Genomic DNA, 12,588 nt, shown 5'->3' on the forward strand with positions numbered 1-12,588 from the left:
ACTCCAGCTAGCTCAGAGATATTCCCGGGGGTTGACAGCCCTTGGCTGGAGGCAAAGAGTTCTTACCCACGGAGGTGAATGTCACTTCTATGTTCTTACTGCCTCTGGCTCCGTGGATGCTGAGGAACTCGCACACATAGATGACTGTCGTTCCAGCGGACCCGCTGGGACACTGAGTCCCATCTGCCCTGAAGGTGTATCTGCTGCAGCCGGACTCTAGGTCAGTTTCTGGGTTGCCTGCAGAGACAGAAGCAGTTCCTTCACTGTCACACAGTTGGCTGACTCTTCCATGTAGGAGCAAAGAGGCCCAATCCGGGAAAAGGAATTATTATTTAAATCCAGTTTCTTCTCTTTAGAGAGGGAGGACTGTGCGGTGGTTAGGTCTGCAGACTTGGGACCGGGCAGTCTGGCTGCAGATCCCAAATCCCCACTTACTAGCAGGCTATGGTTGGAAAAGTCACCCAACTGCTCTGTGCTTCAGTTTCTCCAGGTGGAAAATGGGGACCAAAAATCATAGCTACCGCCTCGGATTGCGTAGTCAGGTCAAATGAGTTAAGATACAGAGACACTTAGGGGCGCCTGGGTGGCTCAGTGGGTTAAGCCGCTGCCTTCGGCTCAGGTCATGATCTCAGGGTCCTGGGATCGAGTCCCACATCGGGCTCTCTGCTCAGCAGGGAGCCTGCTTCCCTCTCGCTCTCTCTCTCTCTCTCTCTGCCAGCCTCTCTACCTACCTGTGATATCTCTCTGTCAAATAAATAAATAAAAAATCTTAAAAAAAAAAAAAAGTTAAAAAAAAAAAAAAAAAGATACAGCGACACTTAGAACAGCGCCCAGTCGGGGCCTGCCCCTCACACAGACCATTAGTGATGGTCGCTGGGGTAGGAAAAATTAAAAATTAAGAGAGAGAGAGAGAGTGTGTGTGCGTCTTTTTCAACATATGAAAATCCAATTTGGAAACTTCCTTGGGCTTTATTTCCCCTAACTCCAAAAATATACTTAAGTCCTCCTTATTACTCCAGTGCGGTGATTCCTGCCCAGGAGTCCTGTCCCCACTTTAGTAAAACCGCCTCTGAGCACCAAAAATGACTCAATTACTTTCTTGGTGGTTGGCTCATGGATGCCACTACAAACCACATCACCTGGAGCCCAAACCCAGAGATCCTGATGTTGGCTGCTCTGGGGTAGAGCCCTGACAGCTGGTCTGTCTAATAACCCCCTGGGGAGACCCTCACGTGCAGCCAGGAAGGAGAACACCGCCTCCCAGGGTGCTAGGGACCACTTCCTGCTGCTTCTCTACTTGGGCTCACCTCAGACCCTGAAGCCAGCCTACCTCTAGGGCCACTTCATCAAGGGACTCCAAAACCACAGACTGATTTCTACTAGGAAAGAAAAACAGCCAGTCTCCCTTCTTTATAACTGACTGATGTCTTGTCTGGCTGCAAAAAAACCCCAAACCAAACCAAACCAGATCCATCTGAGATGGACTGCAGGCACACAGGGTAACATGGGCTTAAATATTGCAGTGGGGCAATCCAGAAGAAAAGATGCAAGAAAGGGGACAGTGGAGCTCTAAGCTCTTCCCTCTCATGTCCCCCAAGGCCACAGTCAAGGTCACACCCTCCTGTAAATATTCAGTTGTTTTATGAATACTCCACTGATCAATAGCCACTGGAGTATGGTAGGCAGGGCCATGAAAAGTTAATGAACTCTTTTGGAACTGCTCTAACTTGTGTGCAAGGAGGGAGTTAAGGCTCCGTTAGTTTTTATCATCATACCACATAACAGCTGCAGCGAGACTACAAACTCTGCTGCTGTTAATTTCCCCCAGTTTGTCCATCCATTTCTGTGCAGGTGAAGCAGGCGAGATGCTGCACCAATAACAGTAACTATTACCACGTCCACTATTACTACTACTGATACTATTACTTCTGTACCATTACCATTTATATTATTAGTTGCTGCCCGATGAGTTGAAAAACTCCAGGAAGCACCCCCTCATTCAAAAAAGACCACCCTTTTCATGTTAGAAATTCTGCCACTGCTGATTACCTTCCTTCTGTCTTATCCCTTGTATTTTGAAAATGAAATGCACCTGTTTTTGAAATGAGGTAGGTCATTCAGTTCCTCGTGCTTTGGAGTGAGTTATTTTGCTAGATTGTCTCCCATTGACCTGGAAGAATGGGTGCTAAAGAGCTCGTGGAATTTGGAGACACACACAGAGAGAGAGAGAGAGAGAGAGAGAGAGAGAGAGCATGCACTTCAGAGTGGAGGCTACGAGGGGAGGAAGAAGGCCAGGTGCCGAGGGCAAAGGTTAAATTCATCAGAGAATGGACAGTGTGAGTCCCCAGGCGGCCAGCCCCATGGCAGGAAATCCATTGTTCTGTCTCCCACACTGGGCATTAGGAATGTCTGAAACAGTGGTGACCACGGAGAGTTCCCTGACCATTTGTACTGCAGACTTCCTGGTTCCTCTGCCAGAGGGCGAGGCTTTCACCTCTCGGGGCTGTAAGTGTATGAAGTTAGTACCGAGGGAACTTTGCAAGATTTTTCTCCCATCTGGCCGCTCCTCCAGGGTGCCTACAACCTCCTCTTCCTGAAAAATCAAGGAAGCGACTAAACATCTCCTGTGTCAACATTTTCAACAGTAACCAGATGCTTTTCCCCTTCATGGGGGATTTAAAGTAAAATACAGAAGCAGCAGGTGAAATGTGCTTTGTAAATAGATGGGCTCAGGATGATTTGCATGTAAATTAATCATTATTTTATTTTTTTATAACTTAATATAATCTGCTGGCAAAGAGTCTGTACTGTTAAACTTTATAGCACTGATGAATTTCACGAGTAAAGCCACATTTTACTTAAATGATTTTTTGTGTAAGATGAACACATAAAGCTGTCATTTCTTAAGGGAAGGATTGGGTCTTGTTATGTGAAGTCTCCAGACAAAAAAGTCTCCTGCTCCAGAGCAAACTCTTCCAGATCAGCCCGCCCCAGCCCTGGCTCTTCAGGCATGGCTAACATACTTTTGCCAAGGCAAACACTGGTCTTGGGAAATCAGACCTGAGGTGAGTCTTTCTTTTCCTTTCTGACAACCTTGGATAAGTCTGTGTCGCCCTCAATTTCCTTATCTGCAAATTGGAGGCAAAAAAATACCAGCTTCAAACTTGCGATCAGGGTTGAATATGATCAAAAGTGATAACATATTTTTAAAACATTGATTAATCATAAGCTGTTACACAAAACAGGGTCAGAGTTGCTCTTTTAATATATTATTATTATCATTCATGAGTATAAACGGGAGGGTGGAGAACTTCCAGTAATATCTCAGATCTGAAAGGAGCCACGTAGGATCAGAAATTGACATGGAACAATTGAGAGACAAATGGGTCTATACAGAAAAATTGGAAAAAAAAAAACCAAAACACAAAGACAGAGTTAGGTAATACAGAAAGATACAGAAAGATGTGGGACAGAGGCAGAGACGTGAGAAGGACAGAGACCAGGAGAAGACACACAGAAAAGAGAAGTTCAGAACCAGACTCCAAAGCAAAGTCAATGACCTCATCCTTAGCTCTTCGCTGAAGATGAAGAGGGAGGGAAGATGGGGGGCCAGCTCTTCTACAGGCGAGAGTTATTGTGGACGCAAGTCATCAGGTCTTCTCAGCCAAGATCTTGTCCACAACCCAAGCATGACCTCTGTATGCATATATTTTTGGAAAGTTGTTCTAGAATAGCTAAGCTGGAGCTGGCATCAAGCCTAGTTCCATTTTAATAGTCTGAAGTTTGGGAAAAAACAGTCACCTAACATTTCCTCTCCCACCCAGTCCATCTCCCACTTTTACTTGGCCAAGAGGCAAAAACGTATATGTGAAAGGGCATCTAACATTCTCACCTGGAATGTTTATTTTCCCCTCCTGTTTCCATTCTATCGCGCTCCAATTTACATTAATCTCACTGCAGCAGTTCAAGGATACAGGATTGTTGTCACATGTCACCTTCATTTCTTCAGTTGCCACAATTCGGATGGGTGTGACATCTATTTTTTTTCTGGACTCATATTCAAAGATATCCAATGTCAGCTTGCAAATATATTCACCTGCATAGAATACACACATGTATTTTTTTAAGATTTGTTTTTTTATTTGAGAGAGAGAGTGTGCGCAAGCGAGCGGGGTGAGGGGGCAGAGGGAGAGGGAAACAGAATTCCCAGCAGACTTTTCACTGAGGGCAGAGTCTGACACAGGGCTCCATCTCAAGACCCTGAGATCATGACCGGAGCCAAAATTGAGAGTCAACCAGCTCAAACGACTGTGCCGCCCAGCTCCCCTTACAATCGTGTTTTTTTATTATTACATATGTGGAATTCCTTAGAAGAACAATAGTCTCATCTCATGTGTTGTGACAATACTTCCTGAAGCATCGTTTTCAAAATCATCCAAGCTCTAGACAACTCTAAAGAAACATTCAGGAAGTGTCGAAGTTCAATGCAGATCATTTCTCATGCTACGGGTTAATGAGTAGAGAGATGTTCTAAGGAAGGAGCAGAAATCTCAGTCTTTGTTGACGAGATAAAAGGTGTGAGGATGGAAGCGGTAGAAAGGAAAAATTGGAAAACCTCAGAGAATTAGAAGGTTGTGGATGATTTTGGCGTTGTATTTCACTCTGTGGCAAAATCAGAATCCACAAAGATGTAATAGGGCCCGTGGTTTGCAACCCAACTTCTCTGCCAGGGAAAAAGAGATTCCCCTGCTGGTATCTGGGTTACAATGGGGTTATTAAATTCTGGAGTGTCAGGTTTAAAACTTCTGTTTCTGGGGGTGTTGGGGAAGGAGAGTGGGAGATGGGAGAGATTACAATGGAATCCAAGAAAACTGGGCAGAGGGTAACGGTTACGTTCACTCTCCTGAGGCGGGGCATAGTTTTATAGGTGTACACATATGTCAAAACATATTAAACTGTACCCTTTAAATAGGTACAGCTCATTATATGTCAATTATATCCCAACAAACCTGTTGAAAATTTTTTGAAGATTAAAAACAAAAGTCATATTTTTGTCTCTGTTTCCAACTCATAAGCCTTGGTAAATGTAGAAATCTGTTTTTGTCTCCAAGGATGTAGTTCTTACTTATATACCATGGGATTCATTTTTAATTTTGAAAAATTGAGACTGGTGACTTCTTTTCAAAAAGAGGAAAACACTGTGCGTATATCTATATACACACACATATACACACATGTATAATATTTATTTTTATTTATTTATATTTTATTTATTTTATATATATTTCACTTATTTTATTTACTTATACATATTAAATATTTTTATAAATTTTAATAAAAATTTTTATAAATTTTATTTATATATTATTTATTTATATTTTTATTTATTTTATATCTATATATATAAAAAAATTATGTACACACACACATTCACATATATTCCATGGCTTGCTTCTTTACAAGCCCTTTGCTCCTTTCTCTGCACCAGTTCTTAGACAGAAACCCACCTGCATCACCCTGAGTGATGTTGTAAATCGTGAGGCGCGATATGGAGGTCATGTTGTTGAGCACGGTGGTGTAAACCAAGAATCTGCTGCTGTTCTGGATGTCAAAGCGCCTTTCAACATGGTGCCAGGACACGTTAGAGGACAAAACTTCGTTTTCACACACCAAATTTACTGTGTCTCCTTCAAAAATGATTTCTGGTATGATGGTGAACTTCGTTTCATCTGGGAACCCAAAGAAAAGGTATTAAGACCCCAAAGCAAATGAACGGAATTGAGACTGCCCACCGGACACCTCCACTACATGGGGTGATGGTGCTTCCAGAAGGAAGCAACATGTCTTCCTCATTCCATCCCCTAACAGCTGGTCTTTGAAGCCCAGAGAGTTGCCACCTGCCAGACACTGGGAACAGGGTTTCAAGTTTGGAGTCTGTGCATACTTAATTGGCCTCATCAGTGGTGACGGGGATTCCAAAGCTATTCTTAATATTTTGCATAGTCTGGTAGAAAATGCTCAGTTGCTTATAAAAAAGCCACACCAGCTCATTTAAACCTCAAGTTTCTTTGCTACTGACTCAATATTATCAACTGCCTCTTGCGAATAACCGGTATCTTATACTTCTGAAAGCTCTGTTGTATGGCTTTGATGAAGTATAAATGGGGAAAAATAATGTCTTGTAATAAAGTCTCTTGAGAATTTAGAATTTTTAAAGAGATTTCATACCCATGGTCCCTTTAAGAAGGAGAACTTTATAGACACACAGGTCCAGATTTGAATCCCGGTTCTGTGCCACATCTAGCTGTGTGGCCCTAGACAATTTACTCAGCCTCTCTGAGCCTCAGCTCAATTGTCTGGAAAACAGGAGCTGTAAGAGCTATGGTGGAGGTGATTTGGGGCAATAGCAGCGATTATTGTTTTCATAATACAAATCTGGAGAACCATAGCATCAAGTCATTTCACAGACATTTGCTATTTCTGTGGGTGTGGGTGTGTGTTTATTGTTGTCCTTTGTTTACACAACATGTGCTTTTTCCCCCTTTAAGCTGTGTTTCTCATTCTACAACTTGCAGGAATTCCATGTGTTGAAAAGATCAGAGGTGCCGGATAAGGAAGCTCTAAGAGGGCTTTATACTCCGCCCAGTCCCTCTCCATACTGTGATCACGGGAGCACAATACCATAAAATTAATTTTGGGAGCTAGGATGTTCTAGTCAAAGTATCAAGGGATCTAAATATTTATCACATTTTTTAGACTCCTGAATAGAAGATTTTAAAATATCACACCCAACAGTTAAGAAACAAGGCCTCCTGGGAGTAGTTAATGTAGCCACCAGACTCAGAAGTCATACAGACTTATGTTACTTCCTCTGTGTTCTTGGGCACATTATTCACCCTCCCTCTGCTTCTAGTTCCTCCCCTGTAAAGTGGAGAAAACAGTACCCATCTCACGGGATATACAAGTACACAATTTGTGTAACACGCCAGGCTAAACAGAGAAAAGATACAGTAACAATGAGTCTCTTTTCAACATCACTGTGGCTAACAATAAGGCTTAGTAAGACCACTGGTATCAAGGGGTTATATGGAATTGACCATGAATTTGTGGGCAGTGATTAAAGAAAGGGCATTCTGGTTAAGAGCCCCTGCTAATTAATCCAACATTAATTATTCTGAGGATAAATATACGACCAAATAAATGGAGATATTCTGAACATTCTGTGCCCTTGGTATTTCATAAAGATTTGAAATAACTTTCTGATACCAAATCATGCATGCAGCTTTTTTTCTTTCTTATTCTCTTCCTCTCCTCTGCCCCCCCCCCAATATAATTATAATTAAAACAAAACAAAATCCGGTCTCTTGACCTTTTGGATATGTATACTCTAGGTAAATAGCACCGACGCTATAGAGAGCAGGTCGATGGGGGAGCTTTCCCGTGGAAATGCACGTGACCTACGTTCCTGTTTATCGTTCGGAAACTGTGCATATCACAGAGTTATTTCTGCTCTCCCAAGGAGGGCAGAGATGGTTGCAGACGCTCTCCAGAAGTGGTGCTGAGTGCCATTCACAATGACTTTATGGCTCTTTGGAAGAATAAGCCACAATCTCCAAAGCGCTTTGGGGAACCATACTGTCAGCACCATGTTTCTCAAGGACATTTGCAAACCAAGGGAGACTCCTACCTTGCAGGACTGTGATCTCTGCAAGTTAACTATTTATCATTTTATGGCAGTCAGGGGTGCCTGAGGAATGCTACACATATGGAGGGGAGCGGGTGAAGGGGGGTGGTGCAAGGCGCCAGCCTTTGCTTTGTCCTCAGCCAGCCTCCTGCTCCTTCACTGACCAACAGTCAGCCACTGATCGGTAACACTGCTGGTTACCAACTCCTTTAAATGGTTGATTATCCTCAACACAAAGGAAATTTGGGGGGAGTAATCATAACCGAGGATTACCTAGGCCAGAGCCTGATGTTCACCTATGCCCTCAGAACCACAAACTTAAGGAATTTGGGGAGGTAAAACATGGGTTGGTTGGGGGTGGTGTTAGGGGTCACAAGGGGGTGGCATTGCTGGGTGCCTTCCATGGGAGCCCATACTTTTAGGCCACTTCCTTTAATTTTCCAGTTTCCACCTGTGTTGTTGCTGTCTTATGTATTCTGAACTTTTATTTTGCTTTTTTTCTTGTTTACGTTGTAACACCTTCTTACCATTATATATGTGTTGTTATCATTTGGTATTTTGTTTTTAAAAATGATCTGGCATTCAACAATATCAGAAAATGTAAAGACAAAACTTATAAACCTATTGTGAGGATATCTTAACCCCTGAGAAGGGGTGCCTTTCTCCCAGGTGTGCCTGCAACAGTCCTTTCAGAGCCCTCCCCACTGGGAGACAGTGCCCCTCCAAAAAGGGAATCACCTTGAGCCCGGAACCAGGGACCGGAGTTAGTTAGGACTTCCGCCAGCAAATTCTTACCCTCCAATTCTCTGCCCAGCTGGCTCTCCTCTCTATTTCCCAAGGAATAATAGGTCCACCCACCTAATCACACAACAGAACACAACTCTGTACCCATTTGTAAACGGGGAAGAGCATCTAACACTCCAGGATTTTATCCCTGCTCTACATGATCCTGAGCCAGGGTTCTCAAACTTCCCTATGCATCAGAATCACCTGAAGGGCTTGTTGAAATGCCGATCACCCTGGTTAGTCTGGGGTGCCCTGTATTTCTAACAAGTTCCCAGGCAGTGCTGATGTTGTTGGGTCTGGGGGCCCAGCTTCAAGAACTCCTGCTCCAAAATAACAGTATCAATTGTTCAATATCAGTGCATTTCATGAATATCCCGACCCCCAAAGTAATGTCAGTTTTGGGATGTTTGGGGTCTTCTAATTTTTTATTAAAAAATCCATAAACCCAGATGGCTCTGTGACTCTTTGGTCAAATCTCTCTCCCCTGCAATCCCCCCTTCCAACTGCAGTGACATTGGCCTGGTTGGGAGGCTCTGCACCAGCACCTCAGATGGGAGAAGGGGTGGGCACATAAACCTAGTTTTAAGCATACTATAAACACCCTTACTATATCTAAACAAAATCCATGTATAGGGAAATGTGGAGATGTCCTACTTACTGCTAGTAACTGCTTGAAAGGAGCCATAGTCCATTTTGTAGGTCTGATTAAGGTTCTGCATTACTTGCTCATTTGCTTTACGCATTAAGTCGGGGGATGGTGTCGTCGTCTGGACCTCATATGTCACAACCACACTTCCGGGCCTGGATGGAGACCACTCGGTTCAGTAAGGCGGTAACTGACCTGGAAGAGTCTAGATGCTTACGGTTGATTTGCATTGCGCGGGAGAAACAAAATGGCAGGAACAGCCTGGGTACTTCAGTTTTCAAAGGTTCACTCAAATCAAGCTGTCATTAAACTTTAGTCGGAAGCCTGAGGCACACACTCTGGCTTCTCATATGTCTGCAGACAGGTGACATGACTGAATGAAACAGCCAGATAGGAACAAGCGGAGTGAATCACAGGAGCTGGTCATGGCAGGGGGCAGGTACAACTCAGAGACCCGTCACACGGCCATGCTGCTCCCAGGGGTAGCATTATTGACCCTCCCTCCGCTGAATGTCAGATACCAGATATGCTGAATGTCAAGTGAAGCCAAATTCCTGAATGCTTTTGTGAGCGTTCTTTATTTTTAAAATCGGCAACGAACTCTCTGAAACCCCCTGCTAACCCGCTCAGGGCTGCCATGGTGCCCAACTCCAGGAGGAAAAATTCACACAGCTGTGTGCAACTGTGGGCTTGTGGCTGGCGGATGGCTTTTCTTGAATAAAGGCATCATGGGTGACATTATTTCATTGTTGTATCTTGGAACTCGCCAGACAGCAAACTTATCCTGTATCTGTTTGCAAAACTCTTGCATGTACAGAATAAACACAAGGTTTTTGCTCCCTTTCCATCTAAGTAGGTACATCTCTAGGGAGCAAGTTTTTGTTCTCAGCATTGCCTCCCTCTTTAAGCCACAGCCACTCGACACTGTATTCCTCTCTACCAAAGTACTCTTGTTGTGTGCCCACATGACGGCCCCCCAATGGGCTTTTTCTCCTTTGCTAATGTGTTGGTCTCTGCTACTAGAAATGACCTGATTATAGCTTCTTACCTGAATCCTGTCACAGTCACCAATTTGAAGCCTGGTAAAATGCTGTAACCTTTCCAAAACTGGAAAACAAAGTGAGACAAGTGTCATCATATCAAGGTCCAGCAAGAGATAAGCCAAAGGATTTAAAGCCAAGTAAAAAGCACATATTCTTTATCACCCCGGGTAAACCTTTCTCCCGTCTATTTTAATAGTGCTGGGACAGGCAGATCTTTGAAGAAGTAATTCCTATCTGCCTTTGTCAGGCTGGGTTCTCCAAGAACCAAGCACCAGTTACATGGGCAAAATTTTTACTCCGGGAAATGCCTAGCAAAGAAAATGGGGAGGTTTCTCTGAATGCCAACCCACAGGAGATTCATCTCCATTCAAGTCTCCTCTGCAGGTAGATGTTACACACAAAGCATGGTGAGTGCCAAGCACTATGCCAGGTACATGGGTTGGTGGGATCAAAGATGAATATGCCACTCTCTCTTCCCTCCAACGCATGTAATTGAGTGTGCAGTGTGTGTGTGTGTGTGTGTGTGTGTGTGTGTGTGTGGAAGCTTTTCATGTTGTGCAGAAATATTACATGCCAGATATGCAAATCAGATGTCCAGGAGTTCTCTAGCATTTCAGCATGGCGCCCATGGAAAATGAAAATAATTTCTGTGATATAGAAGGGTAAGTGGAGGCGCTCCTGGCCTGACGCAGGGGCTTGGCTGCCCAGAGGACTAAGGGAAGTCATTATCTCACCCCACCTATAATAATTTGTAGCACTCCAACTGGGAAGCTCTACTCCAAATGAGTTAATTCAAGCAAAGCATTTAGGTTCAGATGAATTAATCCAATGTAAAGGATTTAGAATAGTGTTTGGCACACAGTTAGCACTCAGGGAATACTCGTTATTTTTATATGAATAAATTTAAATCTGTCACAAGGGACAATGCCTTGGTACCTCTAAAATAGAATGTTTTGAAACCCCCGGTACCAGCCTTAGGTTGATCTGCCCGAAAGATGCTAGGGGCTTCATTTAGGCGGTGTGTGAAGACAAGCAGAAACGCACTATCAGGCACTTCTAGACCAGGTTCTAGGACCTCTGCTTAGGATCTGGTGAGCTGATGCCACCAGATCACCTCTGAATCAATCCTACCCTGGGAAAAATTCCACCTAGGTCAAGATGATATCAAAGCATCATGAACATTATTTGACTTGAGCACTTCTTAATTCATCATCCCACACTTGGAGGAATAATTCTGATCCCCACATCCATAAATTCTGACAGCTCTAAGCAAATTATCACTGTAAATGCAACAGATTCAGTTCAGCCTGAAGAACTTATTGCTTAAGAGGTTCCCAGGGCCAAAACCTACCGCTGTTTCCAAGTCAGTCTTGTAGGACCTATAGAGAGCAGAGGAAGTATTCTTGAGGTCTTCTTGAAAGCCCACATTGAGTCTGACCGACATTCTCAGGGTAACATCTGCTAAAAAAAAAAAAAAAAAACCAGGACAATATTTTAAAATAACATGTTAACAAATGAATACACACAGGACAGAGAAACATTTGCTTGAATTTCTATCAAATAGCCACTCAACAAAGAAACATTTAATGAACAGTTACTTACCTCCCTGGAGCTGGCAAAAAGGTCCCTTGGGAGGTAGTCCTTTAAGGCAACTGCACTGATGCCCTGCAGGGACGCTGTCACGCTCTTGACAAGTGAGGTTCTGGAGACAGTGTTCCCGGGGCCACCTGTAGCCTGTCTCACAGGAGCACCAGATTTCATTTCCAGTAGGTCTGCAGACTAGCATTATGTAGAACAGTGAGGAGAGAGAAGGTGGTCACCACCTTTACATTTATAGACTGTAAGTATTTATACTTGTAGAAAATCCTAACTTGACTGCATATGGCTCTCTGGGAAGTTCAATAGTATTACATGAGATTCACATGATTCCCATTATGCATCACCATGCCGTCAGGCATGGCCACCTCAAGGGTGACGGCTTTGACTATCTCAGGGGATGCCTACAATGACACCATGATGAACAGGTTCTTGGACATGAAGCGTATGGGAGCCAGTTCCCAGCATTGTTCCTTTCCACCCCTGTTTCTGAGTACTGACACCCTCTTGTGACTCCCTTTCATAGTGTACTAGGCTTGGTCTGTGCAAGTAATGATATATCGTCTCTGAGATTAGGATATAAAAGGTACTGTGACTTTCCTCTGTGATCTCTCTCTCTCCCTCTCTCCTCTTTCTTTTATTGTTTGCTATGGGGGTAGTCAGCTGCCACTGCTTGAGGACATGTCATGGAGAGGCTGACATGGTGAGGAACAAAAGCCTCCAGCCAACAGCTAGAGAGGAGCTGGGCCCTGCCAACAACCACAGGAGCGGGCTTCAAAGTGGATTTTCCAGCCCTGGTCAAGCCTTCAGAGGACTACCCTTCTGGCTGACAG

General features: G+C 43.8%; 1 protein-coding gene across 7 annotated transcripts in view; it reads right to left on the reverse strand.

Moving 5' to 3' along the window:
* ADGRF5 (adhesion G protein-coupled receptor F5) overlaps nucleotides 1-12,588 on the reverse strand; it is a 98,527-nt gene that overhangs the window by 22,656 nt on the left and 63,283 nt on the right. For 5 of the 7 annotated variants that reach the window (XM_032340187.1, XM_032340190.1, XM_032340188.1 and 2 more), the window contains 7 exons: nucleotides 11,762-11,938; nucleotides 11,511-11,620; nucleotides 10,165-10,223; nucleotides 9,129-9,271; nucleotides 5,508-5,729; nucleotides 3,893-4,096; nucleotides 67-237 (listed from right to left, as the gene is read on the reverse strand). In XM_032340187.1, the coding sequence (XP_032196078.1) occupies nucleotides 67-237; nucleotides 3,893-4,096; nucleotides 5,508-5,729; nucleotides 9,129-9,271; nucleotides 10,165-10,223; nucleotides 11,511-11,620; nucleotides 11,762-11,938 (1,086 nt within the window). The remainder of the gene's footprint in view (nucleotides 1-66; nucleotides 238-3,892; nucleotides 4,097-5,507; nucleotides 5,730-9,128; nucleotides 9,272-10,164; nucleotides 10,224-11,510; nucleotides 11,621-11,761; nucleotides 11,939-12,588) is intronic. The other 2 variants (XM_032340189.1, XM_032340192.1) reach the window with 1 other exon arrangement.

This window comes from Mustela erminea, chromosome 4, assembly GCF_009829155.1.
Source record: "Mustela erminea isolate mMusErm1 chromosome 4, mMusErm1.Pri, whole genome shotgun sequence".
Lineage (NCBI taxonomy): Eukaryota > Metazoa > Chordata > Mammalia > Carnivora > Mustelidae > Mustela > Mustela erminea.